The following is a 13,483-nucleotide window of genomic DNA, read 5'->3' as shown; positions in this document are numbered from 1 at the left end:
AAGGATGTAGCAGGAACATTGAGAGAAGAAATAGTGTGATGTTGAAGTTCTTGATTTTAAGGGAAACTAAAACCGAATGCTGTCAAAGTAGATTCTCCATGTTAGGAGAATCCAACAGGAAAAAGATTGGAAGATATGTGGAACTTATTTAAAAATGCATAATACCTACCTACCTACCTACTTACCTACCTAGCCTCTCCTGTGGAACCCTCCACTTTCCATGGTTTATGGAAGAACTGATGGGTTAAGAGATGTCTAGAATGCTACTGGAGGTCAACGAGGAACACACTTCACTGAGCACCCTTATGTTGTCCACTGAATTGTTGGCCCTGTTTAGGGGGATCCAAGCTTTCTTAAGTTGAAGCTTCTGCGTGGCATCATCCACCATCATCTATATTATCAGTATACTGATGATACATATCTGGACATCCCCACCTATGGAGAACTAAGCAATGCTGTAAATATCCTTGCTTAGTGCTAGGACACTAAAGTGTCAAACTCATGTTATGTTGCTGTCACGTGATGTTTCATAACATTTTCCCCCATTCATGGAGCTGGGGTGGGCATGGCCTGCACATGACGCATCCGGCCAATGGGCCACCACTTTGACAGTCCTGCTGTACGACTTTGTACGGAAACAACAGGCCTTGTTTTAACCTTGACAAGAGTGAGTAGCTTTGGGGTTGGGAGCCTAAAGGATCTGAAAATTTATCATCTTTGATGCTGGATGGAATAAACTGCTCCATACAGACCTGGTGCACCATCTGAGGTTCCTTCTGGATTTATGGCTCCTACCTAAGAAGCAGATGGTAGTTTTGGTTAGAAGGACCAAAACTTTATGTTGTGAGCCAGTTGCGCCCATTCCTGGATCCAGAGGCTGTACAATCAAGTCCTGATCATTTGTTGAATGGATTACTGCAATGCACTTTACATGAGGCTGCCCTTGAAGAATATCCAGAAGCTTCAACTTGTGCAAAATGTAGTTATGTGTTCTTCAAGAATTGCATGACCCATCTTGACTTTGTGAGCTGCACTGGTTGCCAATTTGTTTCTGGATGCAATTCAAAGTGCTGGTTACGAACTTTAAAGCTCCACATGGCATAGAGACAGGTTGAGGGGTCACCTCAGTTACATTTATCCATCCCATCAAGCCTAGCAGGAGAGCCATATTGCAGCTCCTCTTGGGCAAGGAACTTTGTTTGGTGGAACCCGAGAAAGCCTTTTCTCCCATGGCACCCACCCTCTACAACATCCTCATCCCCCTGAATGAAATTGGATCCATCCGACCCTAATGGTCTTCCAGGCGGCCTTTAAAACTTGGTTCTGCCATCAAGCCTAGCAGCCTCATGGTAATGTGGAGCCAGTTAAATGGTTGCACAGAGTGCACATTTATAGTGCATTCCCCCATGTATAGAGTAATATTCTACTATAATATTTGTAACTATTTAACTGTATTTTAATGAGTTTGTTTTAATTATGCTGATTATGTGTCATCTTACCTACATTCTACTGCTGCAGTCTCAATGCCACTTCCATCCTTAAACAACCTGATGTTCTTTCTACCAACAGTTTTCAGTGCCAGCAAAGCACCACAGGCTGCCTGTTCCTATAGCCATTGGTTCCTGATAATTAGGTCAGGGTATAGCTAATAATGATAAGAGTTCTCTATAGATAGCAGTGTTTGTTTACTTCTGTCTCTTTTTCAAACTAACACTGTGTATGTGTTTCCTTTCCAGAAGTCTATGTCTGCACAAAAAACTGCAGAACTCCCCAACATTTCATTTAAAAAACTGAAGATTAGGTAATTAAATGGAAAATTTTGACTAAATGCTGGTCCTCACAATCAAATTGAACAACCCCTCAAAGAAGTGTAAATTTCATTCTAATCTCAATTTATCTACAGCACTTTTTCATGTACAAAGATTTATCCCCTACCATAACGTAAAAGTAAGACACCCACTAATGATACAATAAACCCCAAAGAAATTTTCAAGCTAAATGTTTGCCTGGTAGGAAATATCTCTTGTTGCAGCAATGTAAGAATATTTGCTAACCAAAAATATTTCCCCTCCCCAAATATATTGCCTGAATTTAAATTTCACCATAAATTTCACCGTATAAATGTCACCCCTAATTTTAACTCTGCCTTGGTTTTTCTTGGAAATTCTGTACCCTAAAATGTGCTGTAAAAAATAATCCTAACTGTAAAACAAATCTAAGGCAACAATTAATACAAATTTACCTTGAAGTTAATTTTCACAGCAAATTGAACCACAGATCTTGAAGTAACCTAATTCTAACTTTATGCTATAGTATATCCATAGTTTTTAATCTAAGAGTTTGCCTAGAGATAAATTTTCCCATATCACAAGTGTACCACTGCATAAAAATCACACCAGAACTCCAGAGCTAATAATAATTAAATTTCACCACTGTCCTCAAGGTAGTCTAAACTTAACCTTATTCCTGCCCATAAAGAATTGTTATCACCAAAATTGTTCTAAAAAACAATTTCCACAAGAAGATACAAAACCAGAAACCACAATTCATTGAAACTCATTCTAAATATCATCCATATAAGAAACTCAACTACTGGAAACTTATTTAATTTAGTTCTATGGCCTCTTACTCTAATTGTCACTCATGGTGAAACCAAAATTGCTTAACCCAAATGTTTTCCTAGAGGGTAATCCTACTACATTGTGAATGTAGCTCAAATCATAAAAACATCTCAAAACTAATCTCAGAATTAGATTCTACCATTGACTTAGAAAGCCTACCTCTTAAAGCCTAACTCTTAACAGTAACCCTTGCAGCAAGAGAAGCTGTTTATCACCATATTTAGTGACAGAAATTCCTACATACAATTAATACTAATCTCTAAAACTAATCCTGAATCCAAACTGAACAATAGACATCCAGGAATCACAATCTAGACCCTAACTTAGTTACATAGCTAACCAATCCTTTTTAACCTAAATGTTTGCCGAATGGCAATTCTACTATAACATGAAGTGTAAAAACTCACCCCAATTGAGACTTTCCCTTCATGCCATACAATAACATCTAACCAGAGACCTCAAGGAAACCTAATTTATCCTTCCTTCATCCTGTTCCAAAATTGAAATGCTTCTCTACAAAAGGGACCTAAGGAAAAAGTCCAGAAGAAAAATGAAACCAAGTAATCCTTAATGAGAAAACCCTAGTATAACATTTCTAGGAAACTTATATCCATCAATATAAAAATAGAAACTCTTTACAAAATTCACATTTTGTAGGCAATCCCCTCAAAATATGAACAGTTCAGGTGTAAATCACCAAATACTCCTACAAGCTGGTCTGGCTCATAAAGCTAAGAGTCAAGGATCAGGAGCACAGGTCTGACAATAGTAGCTTATTTCCAGGCTGATGGCTGTTCTGAAGTATACCTAGCTGCAGATGTGGTTCAGTTAAGGATGTTGGCATCCTTGCTTCTTGAAGAGGATCACCTCTGTCCTGCTACCAATGCATCATGGGGCTAAAAACCCAACCAGGTTCTGGGCATCATCATCCAAGTCTACTTTCACCTGCTTATGCTGATTAACTGCCTTACCAGCCTCCTAAGGCCAACTGCCTTCTAACTCCTTGAAGGGTGGCAATCCAATGGATCAGGCCCTTCAGTCTGACTCATAGGTGTCACATAATCAGAGTAGATCATAACAATTAGAGAAAAGTATGTGTACAGATTGAAAGAACTGGGCAGGTTTGGCTTTGAAAGAAATGGGAACATGATTGTACTCTTCAAATACCTGAAATGATGTCACATTGAAAAAGATCAGTAATTATTCTCTATCGTTTTAGAGTGCAGGGCATAGAAAAATAGATTTAAGTTAGAGAAAGAGAGTTTCCAATTAACTTTTTCAAATTCCTCTTAGTAAGGGGTTGTGTTACTAGAATCTATTATCCAGAGCAGCTGTAGATTCCATTTCATTAGGTATGTTGAAACAAAAATTAAACAGCCGTTTATCTTTAACTAGGATTTTTTTCAGAGTATGGGATTGAGTTCAACTGCTTAAATTGTCTTTCCAATTCTATGATTAAATTAACTTACACTAGCACTAGTACTTATATATTTTTATATCTTTTCTTTTCAGAACTGCAAAACAGTATCTATCTACTTTTTCAGAACACATTTTCTGCATAAGTAGGTTATGCTACATGATTTTTAAGGAGTCCCTGGGAAGTGACATTTAAAATCATTACCATTCTGATTTGAAATAAAATCTACATTTCTCTTAAGGTTTTCAAAGCAATTTTGTGGAATTTACAGACTGAAACTAACAGCTGTCAGAAACCAAAAGGTTGTTTACTTTGAAGCCTTGAGAACAAGTTATTCTGAAAGATCCCAATTTCATCTTCTAGCATCTATGTAGACAAAATAGAAAACAACCTGAAATATGTTTTGTTTAAAATTTTGTTTTAAAAAGACAAAAGCATGGTTTTAAGAGTGTTTAGTTCTCAGTGAGTTAGAAATTCAAATCGAGGGCACTTAAGGGTTCAAAATAATGTCTTCAACCCACTCTCAAAAAAAATCTGTTCATAAGAAACGCCGAATTTCAAACATATCATTATAGACTATTCATAAGAGTATAAAAGGAAAACAAATAAATGATGCTTGGATATTCTGAAGGAGAATTGGCAAGTTTTGTCTAAAGTCTTAAGGCAGACCTAAGTCAAAACACAGGTTTCATTTGAAGTCAACTGTCTCTTCAACGTATGGTAGAAAACGAAGACCAAGAAACAATCTCATTTACTCAGATTACCCCCAAGAGATGTCCATAGCATTCTCTCCTTATTGCTGTCCCCCAGAAGATTATTGCAAAGTTACAGAAGGTTGAACAGATGACAGTCGCTGTGAATCTTTACAACTGAAAGTGCATTTGAACCTGGGTCTTCCAAGTGATATTCCTCAAATGCATCCTCCAATATGTATCTTCCCTGATTGGATCCCAAGCACTGGAGAGAATACAGAGTTACAATGGATAGTTGGGAAATTGGGAACAAACTGAGAAGTTCTTTGAAAGTCTCCTTATTTTATGGAGGTGCAGAGGAAATAAAAAAAGGACATACACCATTCAATTGACCAAAATATTTTACTTTAAGCTTTCAAGTTTAAGAAAACCAAAATCAGGGGCATGCCAACAGCCCTTTCCAAAGCTATCATACTTATCTAGCAACTAACAATAATTTTGCAATTTAGAGAAACACGTACTTGCCAGAAATGCATACAAAGTAAGTTTCTACCAGTGTAAAAAATCATTAGGCATCATCTATGAATTTCAGCTTTGAATTTAATATTAAACAAAGGTTTAAACTTCAGCTTATTGCGCCCTTTTGTGATACAATTCTATTTTACATTCCCCTCTCATCATAAGGTGCAATTCTACAACAGGAAGCAGAATAAATCTTTTCATGAGCATCACATTGTTTTTTTTTACTTTTTTACTTTGTTTCTGTTTTTGAATAATCCAGTGCAATTAATTTCAGCAATTTGATATGGTCAAGCAAAACATGTAGCTTAACTACAGCAACTGAAATAGGACTCAACGTTTCTCTGCTTATCAGTTTGATTCAAGAAGGAATTCAACAAGGTGGTGCCACTTTAGCACTGCCAAGGTTATCCACCTTTCCACAGATAAGAATTTATCTCTAAGTTACAGAAGAAATACTGCTTTTTTAAAAAGCTATCCTATTTTGAACTTTTATTGAGAGAAACTTAAGGATTTCTATTAGTCAGTAATGAACATTTCCAAACATGTTTTTCTTTGTCATTACCCTGTCCTATACTTACCCTTGTTCCCTTTTCTGGAAATGTTATGCTTATGCTATAATACAAATATACCAGTTTAATAAATAGCCTTTTGGAATAGAAAACCTGTTAAAAAACTCTATAGGTTGAAAACTATCTATCTTCTTTCTGTATTTAATAGACGATTTAGGAATTTTAGGTGTTCTGCTGAGATCTGGATTTGGTAAATCTATGCTAATCAACCATGAATTTCTTCAATAATGTAGCAAAGTATTCCTTATGGCTATTAGCTTTGCTGCCAAGAAAGTGCAATTGAAAAAGAATTCCGCACAAGTGTCTTGAGCCCTCTTCTTTATGAAAAAGTCAGTGGAGCTATCAAAACATGCTTGACAGATTTCCTTCTCACAAAATCTTCATTTATTCACCAAAGCCCTTCTTTCATTTCTATACCATTGAACTTTAAGAGGCTTCCTAAAAATCTACAAGTACCAATAAACCCTGAACAGCAAGAATTAGAGATTTATAACTGCTTTAAACTGAACTCACTTTTAAGAATTTTTTCCAAGAATTTGGAATGTTAACTGAGTGCTAATTGGAGTATTTTATTCTCGGGTAACTATTGAAACCATCATTTCTACTGCAGTTATTGCTACTCACATCATCAATAGCATAAATTCCTACCCTTACCACCCTCTCATAATCTGGTTTCATATATTTATATATTTTTTGGTTTGAATTCATTTCTTGGGATTGTCATCTTGATTGAAAATATATATATATATTAAAAATCTATAAGTTTCAATATAATTTTAGAAAAATACTAACTCCATATTCTGTATATGCCGAGTTTCAGGGGAAAATAGAATTCCAAACTACAGATTCATAAACCTCTATGTTTTCCAGTAATTGTTTTGCTACCTAAAAGGTTTTCCACAGAATTTTTGGATTGCATTATTAAGAAAAGGCAAATATCTGATATTACCCTTGCAAGAGTACTTTCCTGCTTCCTCCTTTGTTTGGCAGTCTTCCAAACGGGCTAGAAGGAATCATGGAACAGGCCTTCTGCTTTGGGACTGCTACAAATCAAGAGCTCCCCATTGCCAAGGCTGCCCTCCTAAAAAGGTTTAGACTTTCTTTGCCTCCATTGCGGTCACCTTCCTCCTTCAAGGAAAGTCTCAAAATATTTCTGAGGAAGCTTGTGAGAAGAAGAGATCACGAAAGCTATGTATCTTGGAATCAATTTCTGCCAGCACAAAGTTTCCAGGATCCAATTTCTTTAAACTAAAATGCACCAACTAGAATGTAAGGATTTTCCTTTTTAAAGACAATTTCATTATTACCGTTTTGGTGCCAGAAGGAAGCTGATTAAGACTTTCAGGAAAATGGCTCTCATACTACCTACATTAAACTGCTTCAATTCCATTCCTTTTAGTGGGGTTTTGATCAGCTAATTGTGTGCTACAATATAGCTATTTTTCCTGCACAAGAATACCAGATTAGTCCTCATTACTTCCATTAAATTGGGAACAGAACTTGCAGACAATGAAACTTCAAAAAAATAAGATAGCGTGGAAGCAATTAAGTATCTATTATTGTTCTGGTGTCGCTGGACATCATCTTTCAGACTTCAGCCTTAAAAATTGCACAAAGACATTAGGACAAATAGAAAAGAGATTTTCTTTTATGAACGGCAGTACTAATTTATGACCTGACTAAAGCTTGGTAACGTTAGTCCTATTTAAGCAGCTAAGAGAAATACAGGAAACGCTCCATTCTGGCTGAATGGAGGCGCTGAAGACAAATCAATTGCAGGGCAGCCAGGTGGGACACACCTGGCCATAGATATCTGCAACATAGTAGCTGCTGAAATTTACATCGCTAACATAGGGTGCTGGCTGGTAATAGCAAGTGACGTTAGTAACATTAGGGATGATGTTTTGCTCCGCAAGAACTCTGAGAGCCAAAAGGGAGATCAAGTTCAGGGTCTGTCTACGTTCATGTCCCATGAGGCATACAGTGCTCTCATTCACCACTTTCCGCAAGGTCATTAGGTAGTCGTATTTGCTTCTGTCCTCTTCCGCAAAGTGATTCTGCAGATAGGTTTCCAATTTGCGCTGCTGTTCCAGAATACTTGGGAAGTCTATGAAGAACCTAGAGCACATGTAGCGCTCTAAGGTTTTGATTTCCTCTTTGTCCATGGGCTTGAAGTCCCTCACAAGAAGGTTGCTGTATTTCAGGAGCCCACCTCCCCTAATTTCCTCAGGGTTCTTGGTCGTTATCAGTCTGTTCTTAAGATGAAGAAAGGCTGCCTCAAAATCACCATACATACTTTCCCCAATGACAGTTGGATGGAAGTGCTTCGACATTGGATTTGCTGAGCACTCGTAATAAAAAAGCAGGGAGTCTAATATTATTTGAAAAGAATCCACACTGAACTCAAATTGCCGCCGTATACGATCCACAAACTTGAGCTCTACATTTCTGCCGTGCCTGTTGGAGAGAGATATTAAGCTCCATCGGTCATTTTCAGTGGATACCTTCACCAACTTTTCAATATATACTTCCTTAAGAGTCATGGGAGTAATCTTGAGTTTGTTCACACCTTCCGGCAAAAAATTTAAAAGGGATTGCAGCACCACTTCTTTGACCAACTGGAACTCAATCTCACTTGGGAGGGACACCTGGAAAACAAGATCTAGATCTTTACAACCCAGTCCATTATCTTTAACCAAGACATGACCAGCTGCTGAGCCATTCAGTCGAATGTCGTGCACTAGAATACTTGCTTCTTCCAGCCTGCTCCGAACAGTTTGTATGATCTTCTTCAAAGTTATCTTCAGAGTTGGAAAATTGCCCCGTCCATGAATTGGCACCACTTCTGACAGGATCTCATGCAAGCGACTGACCTGTTCCCAACTTAGTACACTGCAAGATGCGGAGCCAGCCTTTGGTCTCTTGTCTGCCATTGTAGATTAATGTTTGAACTAGAAAGGAAGAGAATATTCAAATAAGATGCATCCTTTTAGTACAATTAAGCAAATTTCAGATCTTACAATTGATTGGGAATGTTCTTCATGGAAAGGAATAAGAATCTCAATGAAATATTGCAAGCATTTTATATTTGCTATACTCACTGGTTCACTGATTCTTTACACTCAATTCATTACGATGGTGGTTCTCTTTGCACCTTAGTTTCTCCAGCAACTTCACTCTTTCTTAGAATGCCTGAAATTCTGACACATTGTTTTTGTTGGGAGGCATCAAGATAAACTTTGCACCTGAGATAATTCTGCTCTTATTTCTTAGATCAAAATTTATATAAATATATTAAAAACTATTTTTTTCAGCATCCCCTATTCATGACAGCCTTTTTGCCCCTAACAAATTAGTCTGGGGACCTCTCATCCTACCTTGATACAAGCAATGGCTGGGAAAGGGTATATTAGACCTTTTCATGAACAGAATTAAGTCATGACAAGTTGCCTTTGTTAAAATTTGATTACTCCCTTTATCTGTATACCAGAGTCTACCCTACTTACCACTTTCCTCTCACATGGCATAATCATTGTAATGGGATTTAAAGGATTTCATGTGAAATAGAGAAATCCACTTATAAGAAACCGGTTGCATCCTTTAAATCTGAGCCAAACCATTTAGCCTTTCTTTTAAAGGATTTTTAGACTGGCTTGTAGGACAGAGTCCTCTCTACACAGTTAATAGACAAATACACATTACAAAAATAGCTAATTGTTAACAAGCATTTTCAGTCAGTCTATTACAAGTTTCATTAGATAATGCTGCACACAACAATTACAATTTCACACTTACCCACATAGACCCACATACTCTAAAGTTTAATTATTTGAATTTAGGTGGGTAGAAATATACTGGTTGCCTTGTTTTAGAATTACAGAATGGCACAGAAAAGTTCTTACAAGAAAAGCTCTCAACCAAAACATTACTATGCAAAAGGGATCATAAGAAGTAAGCGGGATTGCTCTAGACAGAAAGAAGATTCTTCTTCTCCCTCACCTGATATGTACGATTAGACAATTTGGTTTCAATAGAAATGAGCCCTGCACCCAAATATGTTTGTATTTCTCTCCTCTACCACCACCTTCATTTTCAGAAGATTATCCTTGGAGGAGAAATAATTTTGCTATTACTGAATATCGAGAATCAAAAACTCTTGCTGGTCTCCAAATCCCAGGGCAGTGCCAGCTAATTTCCGTATGAATCAAGTGCATAGACAAAAGACCCACTTTCTGTTGAGACCGAGAAAAATTTGTCCCGTGTCTGCTCTTCTGCCGCATTACTTCAGCACCAGTAGCAGAGGAATGCAGCACATACTGTATGGTATTCACTGAAGTCATGCTGCCTACGTGTGCCTCTTGTCTTCTACTTTCTAGTCACAGCAATTCTCAAGCTGGGCATCAGCTGGCTGGTGGCAAGAGGGGCAAATTCCAGCAATAAAACTTGGCTAAATGAAAAGCAACTTATCAGGAAAGGTGCTATTTGTATAAATAGCATAAAGGTACAGTTCCCTTAGGAAAGAAACATTGAACAAAGCATCTTATCTGAGATACTTTCTTATTTAGGAGACTGGACAAAAACAAATGTCTAGTGTCTCCTTAGCAGAACTGCTTAGACTAAAAATGAAAGTGCCATTATATTCCTCATTAAGTGTGGCCTAAGGAGGCCAAATAACTTAGAATGTCAAGTAACAGACTTCCAATGGCTCCTATTGAAACACTAGACATGTTGCCCCTCAAAAACCATACAGGAAAATCATCTTAATGTATTCAAGGCAGCATTAGAAAACTAAATATGAAAATAGCAACAGAAAAGGAGTTAAATCATTTGAAGTTGCATAGGAAATATTATTCTACTAGCTCTTATTTCATGGTATTTATCTTTATATAAGAAGCACATCAATGATATAAAATATAATTCAAAGGATTACTATAAAATAGATCAATATTATGAAGCATTTTTCAGGAATCTCTATGCTCAGCAACAATGCCGAGACATCACTTCAATATACAAACCTATTTTTAGGCTGTATCAAGGCTACTATTACATTATTAGGTGGTAGCATTTCCACAGAGACTTACATTGAAGTTTTTCTCAAAACTGCTAAACAAGATTGCTTTAATCTGGAGCTACAAAGATCACTGGAGCCCTTCACATAAAAGCCATGTGTTTATTTTGTAGAGCACACTCTTTCCCGTAAAATGGTTGGATTGAAATTAATGTTTAGTAGAGTCATTTGCTCTGCAGCTTTCTTAGAAAGCCGATCTGAAATGCTGAGATGTCAAGGCAATGCAGACGGAACAAAATGTGATAAAGATGGCCTGCTCATTCTTTATTTCTGAGAAGAGCCTCTGCTTTCTATTTACAGAATGCTCAATTTGAATCCAACCCATTCATCTGAAGCAGCCTAATTACAAGGTATTTTTCATGTAGGAGTCATCCTGCCTCATTCACAGAATGTTAAAGGTGCCCTGCAAGCAAGGGTAACTACTACCACCTATTTTTTAAGCTACTACATATACAAAAGAAAAGGAAAAATAAAATAGTTGCATGATAAAATTGAACAATAGCTGCAGGAGTTTAGGAGCTGTCCATCTCAAAGCATCCTTCATTACAGACATCTGGCATTGGCTGGAAAACTCCAAATTCACATATTAGGAGGTGCCCAGATTAGAAAAGGCTGCTATAGAATAATAGTGTTTTCTAGGTTCTTGTTTCACAGGGCCAGAATCTTGTGAAGGATACAACATGGACAGAAGAGCTCTCTAGAATAACCACTGATGCTTGGAAAATGGAAGGCTATTTAAAAAACAGTCAAGAGAAGGTAAGTGACTAGACTCCTGTCACTAGCTTGAAAGGACTCAAAAAGTAGTGGTTTCTGATAAACCAAGCTAAGAAAATAACACTCATCAGATCAAGAAGAGTAGGAAGCAACCAAATAAGTGAACAACAGCAAAAGTTAACTTATCACTGAAGCCCATGGCATTTCAGCAACAGGTGTGGCTGTTAACACCCACTTAGTAACTGGCTTCTGACAGAAACATCCAGCTGCCTCAGTTCTCCCCAGGGAAATTGGCGTAAACAGTCATTTTACCCAGCTCTCTCTCTCTCCCCCTTCTACTAAGAAGCCAAGGAAAAATCCTTCAAAGCCATTCTCCTTGAAAAAGTCTAGCAATTAATAAGAATTGCTGCCATTTTAAAATAATAATAATATTAATCACGCATTGCAACTCAATCCACATCCCCAAACCACACCGGAGCCTGCGTTTGCGTTTCAACGCGAACTACGCCGCGCAGTTCATTTCATGCTGAAACGCGTCGGGGATGTGGGAAGATGCCCTAGAACCCGAAAGGGGACGAAGCCTAAAGCGGCTTTAGGGAGGTCAAAACCAGGTCTCCACGCGTGTTTCACTAGAAGGGCGGCCAAGGAGGAGCCCTTTTGTCTGACCCCCCCCCCCGGCCCAATGTCGCTGCGAGAGCAAATGCTTTTCGTGCTGCCACTGTTGCTGGCTGGACTTTATATCGCGTAGAAGTTTCTAAGGTGTTTCTAAGGCGCTCAGGACAGATCTAAATAACCCTCAATATTTTGCACACAAACCTCCGTTTTCCAACTAAGTCGGTGAGCGGGGAGGGCGCAGGAGCCTCCGCGACGCTGGACCCTTCACTTGCGTTGGCAGCTCGGCCGTTCCGGTCTCTTCTTGCAGCTTAGCATTACTTTTTTCCCCCTCGCGGATTCATTTATAAGCCCCGCCCTCGGACAGACAACGCCCCTTCAGGCGGGGCAGCGAAAGCGCTTTTGTCTCCTACGACGGTCTAAGAGCTTAGCTAGCAAAGTGGGAATGACTAAAATCGTGGAAGTTGAAAACAAGAGCGCACTGAAAATATTTTCGGGTGGGCCCCGTCTTGTTTAAAAATGAATACGTTGCTGTCTTATTTCCTGGAGATATTGCAAGAACTGGATCCGTTCGTGACCCATGATACGAACTCATTTTTTCAGGGCCTAAAAGATTCTGTTCTGATCGGTTTTCCCCGGCATTGGATTTCTTCAGAAACTTAACTCCCTGCGCCAAGTTCCACACCAAATGCACCTTAGCAAACAACGTGGCCAAATACCTTGCCTAATAGGTTCATGTATCATATTGAATAGCAGCTTATCGAATAAACCACTGCTATGTAATGGTTTGAAACCAAAATCTGGCTTGTTTAAATGCCTAATTGTGGCTTATTTAATCAACCATGATTAAACCAAACTTGACTTATTGCAACTTGGGAACTGTCCTTTGTATTTTTTTTTATAGTTTGCGTTCCATTCGACTGTCGTTATAAAGTTTATAAAGTTTACTTACACTTAGTGTAAAGTGTACTACATGTGGAAAGCCAAATGTGCCTTCCTAACTTTCCACTGGGAGAAATAAGCACAAGTGCCTCTGGATTGGTAAGGAGTCCAGCACAGCCAGAGACATCAGAATGGACATAGATCCAGTTAAATGGTGACTGCCCATCCCTACTTAAAGCTAGACGGAGTAAGGCAGTTAGTGATAGGGGGATATGAATTATAGTGGTGGTGATGTACAAGTTTTTGAGGGGGTGGACCATCTCTAACATGTACAGTAATGGTAAATCTGTCCAGGTTTTCTGATCCTGGGGGATGATCCATTACTG

At 38.3% G+C, this 13,483-nt stretch overlaps 1 protein-coding gene across 1 annotated transcript; it reads right to left on the bottom strand.

The window, feature by feature from the left end:
* Positions 1 to 5,113: 5,113 nt before the first annotated feature.
* TENT5C (terminal nucleotidyltransferase 5C) lies at positions 5,114 to 12,534 on the bottom strand. The gene is made up of 2 exons (XM_032212624.1): positions 12,420 to 12,534; positions 5,114 to 8,772 (listed from the first exon to the last, which is right to left on the bottom strand). Exon 2 carries the CDS (start codon positions 8,752 to 8,754, stop codon positions 7,591 to 7,593), a length of 1,164 nt encoding a protein of 387 aa, XP_032068515.1. The 5' UTR covers positions 8,755 to 8,772; positions 12,420 to 12,534; the 3' UTR covers positions 5,114 to 7,590.
* Positions 12,535 to 13,483: the final 949 nt, after the last annotated feature.

Source organism: Thamnophis elegans, chromosome 3, assembly GCF_009769535.1.
Source record: "Thamnophis elegans isolate rThaEle1 chromosome 3, rThaEle1.pri, whole genome shotgun sequence".
NCBI classification, from domain to species: domain Eukaryota; kingdom Metazoa; phylum Chordata; class Lepidosauria; order Squamata; family Colubridae; genus Thamnophis; species Thamnophis elegans.
This window is presented reverse-complemented; position numbering and strand designations above follow the sequence as displayed.

Bases quoted from the DNA above. Each gene is read 5' to 3' on its own strand.
- TENT5C (XM_032212624.1), bottom strand. From the start codon at position 8,754: ATGGCAGACAAGAGACCAAAGGCTGGCTCCGCATCTTGCAGTGTACTA.